Raw genomic sequence first — 10,479 nt, 5'->3', positions numbered from 1 at the left:
ACCCACCACTGTTGTAGCTGTATAGATAGTTATCTGAAATATGCCTTGAACTCAATGGATCTTAACCTCTGAACAGGCTTGCATTCAATGGGCTATGATCTCAGCAACCAAATTTCTGAAATGTCCTTCAATCTGCAAACTATACCTACACAATGCATACTTTCTTATAGAATGAAGCATATTCTGTGTACTTTTACAGCATGTGGGAAATTAGACAATTCAAGGGTTGGGAAAAGGATGTGAAAAGGAGCAAACAAATTGCCATGAACACACTATTCTGTTTTGATTTTTAAATGTAACTATCAGGGAGGTGTATTCTATGGGGAAATTAATATTACCCAGTCACATACGTTCCTCAGATGCAACAGTTTTCAGTGGGTCTCATGAGGACATTATTTAATGTCAGACTAATATGAAAAAAATCTGCATTTGGCTAAGCTTGGACTTGGTATTAAACACTTTTATTCTGACAGAATATAATTCTACAAATATCCAACATATTTTGGATACTATGTATCAGAAGAAAATTCAGTTAGTCTTGTTTTCCATAAATGAAGAAATTAATATAAAATGCTTTATTCCAGGTATCAGAGTTCAGAGCGTTGAGGAATTTTTTAAAAGTTATATCATCTCTGAAACTACTTCTGCCATTTCAAGACCAAATCAACAATCAGCTCCCAAAAGGGGCCTCTGAAGACTGAAGAAAATTTTAACTGGCTATATACATCATGCTTATGCCAAAAGCAGAATTTCCTTTGCCTTCAGTTGGAACTCAGTTGTTTCTTTTTGTTTGTAAAACCTTCTGGGGCAACTGTTTGTTTCCTTCTATCCTGTCACAAATGTGAAAGGCAGAAAACAATGGTAGCTGGATGTTCATAAATTCCAAGATGATATGAAAACACTCTCCTAGATGTTTCACAGTCTTAGCCCTCCAAATTTTCAGATGTCTTGGGGAGGCTAGAAACTTCAAAAAAGTGAAGCATTTCTTAGCTGGGTTTATCAGGAGATGGCTCTTATGACCAAAGATGCTGAATGCTATTTCTCTTTAGAACAGATACTTCTGCACATAATCAGCAAATTGGGGAGTGGAGAGGCGAAATAGTGCACATTGTTCATTTTTAGTAAATTTGACCAAAAGCAGCCAGTGACTGCCACTGCTGCAATAAGATCCCTTCAGTTTTTGCATTTAATGATTCTGGTCTCTCTTCTGTTCAGCTTAATGTTCTGATATGGCCTCTTGAGATAACAATATTTGTGGCCACTTTGCTTCCTTCCAAATGTGGCAGCAGAGTTCTGCTGATTCAGCTTACTCATGCTCTTACCGAGGGGTCCCTGGCCAGTTTCCTGAAAGTATTCCCTACAGGCATTGCTGTGTACTTCAAAACAACATAGGGCACTAAATTGTTGTTGTTTTTCATCCAAATACTATGGGTCAGTTTGGATATGCTGGCCTAATTTACAGAACTCTTCTCCCAAAAAATGTCTTGATATAGAGTCCTTCTACACTCCACTTCAGGTTTCTGTCTTGAATGAGGTAGCAAACTAAAGGACCAAATGTAAATTTATTTTGTAGCTCAGCTTGAATGTATTTAGCTTCCCATATTAGAAAGTTTTATGCCAGAACAATTAGGATCTGTGCATCTGGGCTATGCATAAATATTATCCATTTTGCTAAAGGAAGAGTTCTGTAGGTGGTTTTCTTGTCCTATTTCAAGATCTTAATAACAAACCTATTAACCATGGAATTTCTCCACCTCTCCCATTTAGTTGTCCTTTTAAAATGGTTCATAAAAAGATTTTAATTTATTATTTAGAGACAGAAAAGACTTTGGGGCATTGTGGCTTTAAATAAAAAAAAGCAGATGCACATACAGAAAGGGAAAAGACAACAATGGTCTAAAGAGACAAGAATGGGAGTGTCCCTCTATTGAGTTGGGCACAGTAATTTAATGAGTTATTTTCCTTTCATACAAAATGTCTCATTATACAGACATAAGGGGGAATTTCTGCAAAGTTAGTGTTAAGAGATTCTAGAATTTCATAGAGAGGTTAGAGATAATTTAAAATGATCTTTGATGCCCCAGTTTGAAACACAGTGACATATTTGGTGTGGTGTTTTTTTTTTAAGGTGAGGACTTTTCTCATGTAGGGCTTCTAAATTACAATGTTTTTTTTGAAAAATTGATCCATTATAGGTAGAGTCATTTTTAATGGATCCAACTAAACACATCGTGTCTCTGTTTATACTGGAAGTAAAACAATAGCTGAAACATCAAATTCACTGTGAATACCTTCTCAGTGTGTTCAATCTGTCATTAGGAAACTTTGTTGGGCTTTCTTTCTCCACATAGGAAGATTAGTGTTCTTTTTTTATTTATTTTAGTACATGCCATGCATTTAGTCTGAATTAAACATTTATAGGTGAGTGATCAGTTTCTACTTAATCAAGGAACCTGATCAGGCAGTGCCGTCCAAACCAATCCTTGCTTTAGAATCTCTTCTGTGAATACATTTCAAGCATTAAAAAAGTAGAAGCACCAATTAAAACTCTTCTGCATGAGATGTTTTGGCCTTAATAAATCTTCTAATTTACATATCTTCCTGATGTAATGGAGCACGAACTGGGAAGACTAAAGAAGCTACAGAAAGAACAAGAAACAATATTTAGATTTCAGGCTCACTTAATTACATCAAACATACTGCAAGAAAACACATTCTGTAAAGATACCACTGCTGCTTGTTCAAATGTCAGCGTTATGATTTTCTTCAGATGGAGAAAAAGTTCAGTGGCTTGCTGCTCTCAATAATTCCAGTAATAAAATAAAAAGAGATCAGAGAGTCAATAGACCGTAATGTTTGTAGATCCGTCGTTGCCATGCAGAATTGAGAATAGATTTGGAGTGGGGGATGGGGTCGGACTGGGTTAACCGAGGTTCTGTACCTCCAGGAACCATATAAACTCCAATAAGAACTATAGAATAGGTGATGCATAGTGATAGAAGCTCCCATTTCAGTATATATCGGTGGCAAAGGCACCTTAACTAGCCCTTAATTGATCCGACACAACCTTCCCTTGATTCTGACCACAAAACATAGATTTCAACATGAGAAGCTTATTGATAGAACCTTCTCAAAGTCCTTTTTACTACTCAGAATATGAAACAAGAACAGGCCCACAGAAACCAAATGGTTCCTCTTGACTGCAAATGTAGTTTTTAAAATTTCACTACAGAAAGCAAGCTGCTTTATAGGCAATGTTTGCTTTAACTACTTCGGTAAGAGAAAATACTTTCAATGATCTCTTCACAGTGACACAAATCTTAAAGTCATGGATAAGTACCTATGCACTGATGATGTTACCTAGTTGGGTAATGAAAGGTCTGCAAGCAAACAACCAAACTCAGAGAGACACCACAGACCGCCTGCTGCCACCAGTAGCCTCTCACCGGCCAGTACACTCTCATAGAGAGGGGCTCCTCAGGGTGCCGTCGGCCAAACAGTGATGACTGGCCCCAGGGGAAGACCCTTCTCTGTGGGGGCATCTGCTATCTGAGCTTCCCCCGGAGATACGGAGGATCCCGGATTTACGCACCTTCCGCCACACCCTCAAGACCTTTTTATTCCAACAGGCTGGCCTGGCCTAACCTCCCTTTTTAATTGTAAAATTTAAATTTGTCTATAATTTTAGGGGTATTTTAATCTGTTCTGGGCCAAATTTATTTAATTAGGTTTTTATACTGTTTTTAAATTTTGTAATTCTGTGTGTTTTATCTCTTGGCTATTCACCGCCCTGAGTCCCTCGGGAGTAGGGCGGTATATAAATCTATATAAATCTAATAACAAAAAAAAAAAAAATTGTGTTACATGTGTTCTGATTCACTGGTACTCTCATAAAACAGAGCTCATATTCAACAGTTGCCAATTTAAGAAAAAGACAACCAGCAAAAGATACAGTATTCTTCATTCTAAAATGACATATATCTACAATTAGAATCTCATATATTTGCATCTCATTTTTTAAAATGCAATTTGCATTTTTTGTGATGCATTATCCTTGCTAATTAGCATTTTATCAGATTACCTATACCAGTGATGGTGAACCTTTATGGCACCAAGTGCTCAAATTGGAACATGCGTTCATGTGCACGCCGGCCAACTGGACTTTGGATTTCTGGCACGCGCATACACGCTGGCCAGCTGGTGTTTACAGGCACCAGAGGACCGGAACACAGCCCAAAACAGATTAAAAAACAGGCTGTTTTCAGGCCATTTTCCAGGCCATTTTCCGGCTGTTTTTCAGGTAGTTTTTTGAGACTTTTTTTGTCCATTTTCGGGCCAAAAACAGCCTGAAAACAGCCCCAAAAATGGCCTGGAAAACTGCCCGAAAAGGCATGTTGTCCCACCATTTTTGGGGCCATTTTCAGGCCATTTTCTGGTGCTTCAGCACCTATGAAGTTGGTGGCCGGCATGCATGTGCGTGCTGGAAATCAGAAGAGGAGCTGGCGACGGTGCGCGTGCCCACAGAGAGGGCTCTGTGTACACATCTGGCACGCGTGCCATAGGTTCACCATCACGGATCTATACTTTCCTATCGATCTAGTAATATAGTTACCTAATGCATTACAATTTATGTTCTGCTTAAGACAGCCTAGTTCAGCAAAACAAAATTAAATATGATCACTGTAGCAGCAGGACACCCTGCATCTATGAGATGGATTAGGAATAGCTATTTTATTCATTATTTTCCTTACACTTCTGCTACCATAGTGCCAGTATTACAAAATCATTAAATACTTAATGGTTCACTTCATAGAACATCAGGATAATTGACCTCATGTTCACAGCCCTCCAATGTCTCCCATATCGGTTCTGAGGGTTAAAAAAAGGGACATGGACAAGGAATGGGGCCTGTAGTAAGAAAAAGCATTATTACCCATCCATTTTCATAAGAACTATAATTATAGTTATTTTTCATTATGGTTGACCTTACTTGTTGATATTCTTTTTTTTAAAAATAACCCCACTATTCAAACTGTTTTGAATGCAATCCTACATTTTTATCCTCCCGAATGCATATTCCTTATGTTATCTTACCCATCTTTAAAATGTATTTTCAGGATTTTGAGAATTGAAAATTCTCTCTGCCCCATTATCTGTGTGTATGATTTCCACAACTTGAGCATCCTTCAGCTCAGATTTTCCCAGCAACTAAGGCAATTCCACCAGAGTAGTACCTCCTTAGGTTCCTAGCTAAAGTTTTTGAGGCTAACAATGTGTTCTTCTTTCATAATTGAAACCTGATTATGAAATCATCTCTTTTTAAAGTGCAGACAAGCCCTAATTCCACCATTAAAAATTGCTCGGGGTTGCTGGCATCAATGAGAATATGGTTTTACCCCAGGCACATCAGCATTAAGGGTGCAAATATTATAGTTATATAATATGTTACAAGAACTTTTTCAAGTTAGAATTGAATGAAATATGTAAAAATAAAAGCACGGAACTTAAAATGAAATGTAATATTTAATAAAAAGAAGTACAAAGAAAGCTGAAAAAGTGGTTAAAAAACTACTAAAACCGTAATGTAAGAACAATACATAATACTTCATTAAAAGAAGTTGACGGGTTCTCCTCTTGACACTTTAAAATATCATTCAGTATGATTGTCCAAGTGAACATTTTTACTTCTGAAAACATAGATCATATACTGAATCATTACTTAAATTACACAAATTTTGAAAAAAACAGGAAAATATGGGGTAATTAAAGTCAATGGAAGATGCAGCTCTCCACTAGTCAAACATTATAGAAAATAATGTAGGAAATAAGATTGTTGTGTTTTCCTGTTTTTCTTACTTCACACAACAGAGGTAAATCTTCAAGCTTAGTTTAAGATTTAATTTAAGGTTAGTGTCACATTATAATAGCTAGCAACTTATTAAATAACAATGAATAGAACTACTAAATGCAATTTGGTCCCATAAAGAAATACAAAGTACCAAATCAGACCTCAACCAAGAAAAGGATATTAGTTTCCACGGGACGACTAATTTACAAATAGTTTAACAAAGATGGTAGCAAAATTGAGGCCCATATTTCAATGAAAATAACATAACAGGAAGCACAACATAAAATATGCACTCACATAACACTAATATTATAATAATTAATATAATGTTACATACATTCTGAATGTCTTCATCAGACATATATTGTCATTTCGCTATGCCCTCTATATATTTTATATTTATTATTATTCCCACCTTCTTAATTAATTTCCAAAATAGGACAGCATCAAACTGAGGTCCAGAAAACCAACTGGACTAAAAAGAAATGTTCTGCATAGAACAGATCTTATTGGCTTTCACAAACACTTAAGCTGCAACATTTTGCATAATTAATAGAACTCTATTCTACCACCCGGCAGTCTCCTTAGCATGCATTAATTTTCAGGCTCCTAATTTTGCCTCCCAAAGAAATTTTGTTTTACGCCTTTAAGTAATCATGTACCAGAACTGCTATTATCTACATAAACAATACAATAGATCTCTTCTGCACTGCAATTCACCTTCAGTAATTATCCAGTTGCATTTTAGAAAATATATTTTATCTTAATAAAGGCACAGCCTTTATAAAAGAAAAAAAGAGATTAAAATGCAAGCCTGAAACAGTATAACTTGAAGAGGCTTGCGTTTTTGTTTTTGTTTTTTTAATTTGATTTATATGCCGCCCTTCTCCGGACTCAGGGCGGCTTACAATGCGCTAAGCAATGTAACCTATGCTTACAGTTTTTTTTTATGAGGTTTTTTTTCCCCTCTCTTAAAAATATCAGGTAATACTGTAACATGATTTTCAATATATTCAGACATTGGCCATAGGTTAAATGACAAAAGACTAAACAGTATTTCAACCTCTAAGCAAGAAGCTTCTGCAAGAAAATGTGCAAAACAAGGAACCTCAGGATAACTATATAGTTAAATTCTACTTTTGGAAAGGTTTTAACAAAAAAAAAAAATGCAAGCAATGCTCTAGCACCACCAAAAATTTAAATGGAAGGACAACTAAAACTTCCCAAGCAAAACATTCGGTGAACAGCTGCTCAGTCAATACTAAGGCAACGGAGAGAAAACATGTGTCCATCCAGTTCTATGCAGTGCACAAGCTGGCTCTAACAGCTGCTGTGCATTTGGTTTTCTTACCAATTTCCTGGCAAAGAAAATTTGAATCTTTTTGTGGCAGTAAGGTGAAGCTTCAATAAACTTCACTTAAGCTTGGTTCAATTTTCTGGCAGCTTTATTTATGCAATAGGAATGTTTTGTAATTGATTTTTCCATCAGAAGTCACTGTATAATTGGAAGTCTTGCCATTTGTCCAGATCCATTTGAGTCCAGTGTTAATTTGAATCTCCATATGCAATAAATGGATCAACTGGATCCCAGGACTGCCTGTCATATACTAAGCCAGCCTTTTCAGACTCACATTTCAGTTGTACATTTCCTCAAAGCATATAACAAGAGACAAGTCACATTTTAAAAGTAGACTGTACAGTATATAAGTAACAATTTAAACCAGCACAAAATATGATTTGAAAACCACTAAATGTTTTAATTGGCCTAATCTTAATTGGCCTAATTTTTTTCAGAACCCTTGCCATCAATGCCATCTCCATTTTTTTGCCTGGCCTCTATCATATACAACAAATTATAGTACTTGCAGTACTTGACATCTGCAATACTTATGAACTATTTTAAAATAGCCAAACCACCTTGGCTGAAAACCAGTTGAGGGAAAAGAACCAACTTTAAAAGATAGAGATTAATGTTGAATTTTATTTTTTAAAGTAAAGTATGACTTTCTATGTTCTACCACTAACTATGGAGCTATTTTCAATTTTAAAATTTGAGGAGAGAATTAATTAAAGGAATTATATGTCTCCACTAGATCCTACAGCAAACTTATACCCTCTTGAAATTTGTCTTGAATAATATTTCAGTCACCAACAGAAATGCTAAGCTTTCTCATACTATAGTTCTTATTTTAATATAAAGTTAAGAATGTTGCCTCAAAACAGGTTTTGATCAGAAGTAACATTCTGGTAATCTCTCCCTCAGAATAAATTGCAAAAATTAAAACCAAAGGTAACTTTTCCCAATGGTAACTTTTACACTGCTACCTCTCTGCCTATATTGCATCTTAAAAATTGACTTGCTATATTTAGGGCCATTTGATACAGAGATGGTGACTTCGAGTTTAGAACAAATAGGTTGCGCTGCAATTACCTTCCCGACATTTCAGAACTAAATGTGTGAAGAATTTCCACCTTGAATCTGCAAAGGCAAAGCAAATCATTCTTTTTCTTAATCATGCTAATTTCCTGCATGGTCACCATCCATTCTTGAAAAAAGGCAGGTGATGAGTTTCTCGTGCTGCTTCCTTTGCACAGTGGGATGGCAGAAGGATTCACAAGGTGGGAAAACAACAATTAACATACATATGAATATACAGAGTCCACTCATGGCATTGTAATCTATGTGTGAGATTAACTGAAACAAAAACATAAAAAAACATGGATTAAACTATAGAACTCAAATGTAATAAGAACATAATAGCATGAAAAAAATAAGGATGATATGACCCTTTGGGACATGCCATAAATGCCCAATCGAATTATACCCGTCTCAAAAATCTGCCAGAAAGTAACTGCAATTAACACTCAACCACTTTACCTTACTAAAATATTAGATTGACATATATAAAGGCTCATGTTCAATTCCTAGTATTTTCCCACTTTTTAAGATTTGTGGTAGCAAGAGTGACTATCTCAGATCTCACACCAGCAGGGATTCAGCATGTGGGTACCTATTTATATTCCAAGATATCCAAGTGACTGCCAAGTTCAGGAACACTAAATTGCATTTAGTGAAAATAATAAGTTTTACAGTCAGAGCAACAGAGTATTTTAAAAAGAAATAACTATTTGAAGCATTGATTACTTGAAACAGAAGGACACAAGCAAGATACTAGTAGCTGTCCATCTTCTTTCAACTCCTGTCCTCTTTCTCTGATTGATCTAGCTGGAGCACATTAATAGGTTGTTGAAGGCAATGTACAAATTCTAGGAGTGAAATGAAATAACTGGACGGGACTACCAAATGGTAAATGCATCTGCGCAAGAGTCATGGGCAAGACTCCCTACAGAACTCATATGTCTCCTGCTCAAAAAATCCAATTTGGATCTTTTGGTCCTTAATAACTTAATGTTCAGTTGGTTAATCTCCCCTTTTAAGAGAGGGTAAAACTGAAGATAATCCTGAAAGAAAGGAATAACTGAACTCATTCAGGCCTGATTAGGTGACCAAATCAATACTGACTGCCCAGGGAACAAATGTGCCTTTGTTATCTTTTTATCTCTTCATTCCCCCTTTAAATTATTTTATTATTATTATTATTATTATTATTATTATTATTATTATTATTATTATTATTCATATATCTATGCTGCCCACTCTCCGAGGACTCTGGGAGGCTTACACCAAAGACAGTATACTAAATAGCATATTGCCCCCAACAATCTGGGTCCTCATTTTACCCACCTCGGAAGGATGGAAGGCTGAGTCAACCTTGAGCGGTGAGATTTGATCCGCTGATCTGCTGAACTAGCAGTCAGCTGAAATAGCTGCAGTACTGCACCCTAACCACTGTGCCACCTTAGCTCTTGTGATATCCTAAACTAAACATGTGATATCCTAAACTTTCCTTGTAGGTTGTGAGCGAAGCATTACAGTGAAACCACTTTATTCCTAGATTAGCATTAGGTGACTATATCTTGGCTTCCTGGCAGTTAAGGAACTCCAAAGTATTTCACTGTTTATAACATACTTTCCAGTTTTTTATAAAAGCTGTTGGAAGCCATTCTTAAGGGAATCAGAGGTAAGCCTCATTGATGTGTGACATTACAGAGCAACAGAGTTAGGTACCATCTGAATCAAGAGAAATGAATTCATGTTCTTGACCAATTTCTGGACACCGCAGGAGGTTGGAGGAAGATCAACGGGCCGAGGCTGAATTCTGAAAATATGAGGACAATGGGAACATGATGTTCTCTTGTCATTTGAGACAGGACTGTACATTCCTTGAAAGAGTGCTGTTGGAGCCTCTTTATGATATGAATGGAGATTTTGACTAAATTGTACTTTGTAATTGGTGTGTGTGTGTTTGTGTGTTTGTGAGTGTCTGTTTAATAAACTGTATCCTTGCTTTGGCATTTTTACAGTAAAAATATCAGGTATGAATTACATAAATAAACCAGGTAGTATCAACTGGGCATCGTTCAATAGGAGATGTCCATACTGACATTCATCCCAACTCAGATGACAAACTTCCATAGCTTTGAAATGCAATAATGGCTAAATCTTCACATATTAATAAAGAATAAATGAACTATCTGAACGTGCTGAAACAGAAACTCTTTCATTTCAA

At 36.2% G+C, this 10,479-nt stretch overlaps 1 protein-coding gene across 6 annotated transcripts in view; it reads right to left on the bottom strand.

Annotated features, from left to right (window-relative positions):
- The window catches only part of SEPTIN8 (septin 8), a 79,388-nt gene that overhangs the window by 8,831 nt on the left and 60,078 nt on the right, over nucleotides 1-10,479 (bottom strand). For 2 of the 6 annotated variants that reach the window (XM_034404617.3, XM_087883646.1), the window contains exon 10: nucleotides 1,912-2,639. The exons of 2 other annotated variants lie outside the window; for them this stretch is intronic. In XM_034404617.3, coding sequence (XP_034260508.1) covers nucleotides 2,585-2,639 — 55 coding nt within the window. In that variant the 3' untranslated portion in view covers nucleotides 1,912-2,584. Of the gene's footprint in view, nucleotides 1-1,911; nucleotides 2,640-5,504; nucleotides 8,544-10,479 lie in introns of those variants that run through there. 2 more of the 6 variants (XM_034404624.3, XM_087883647.1) reach the window with 1 other exon arrangement.

This window comes from Pantherophis guttatus, chromosome 2 (assembly GCF_059756535.1).
Source record: "Pantherophis guttatus breed Tessera chromosome 2, ASM5975653v1, whole genome shotgun sequence".
Lineage (NCBI taxonomy): Eukaryota > Metazoa > Chordata > Lepidosauria > Squamata > Colubridae > Pantherophis > Pantherophis guttatus.
Note: the sequence above shows the minus strand (reverse complement) of the source record. Positions and strands in the feature narration are given on the sequence as shown.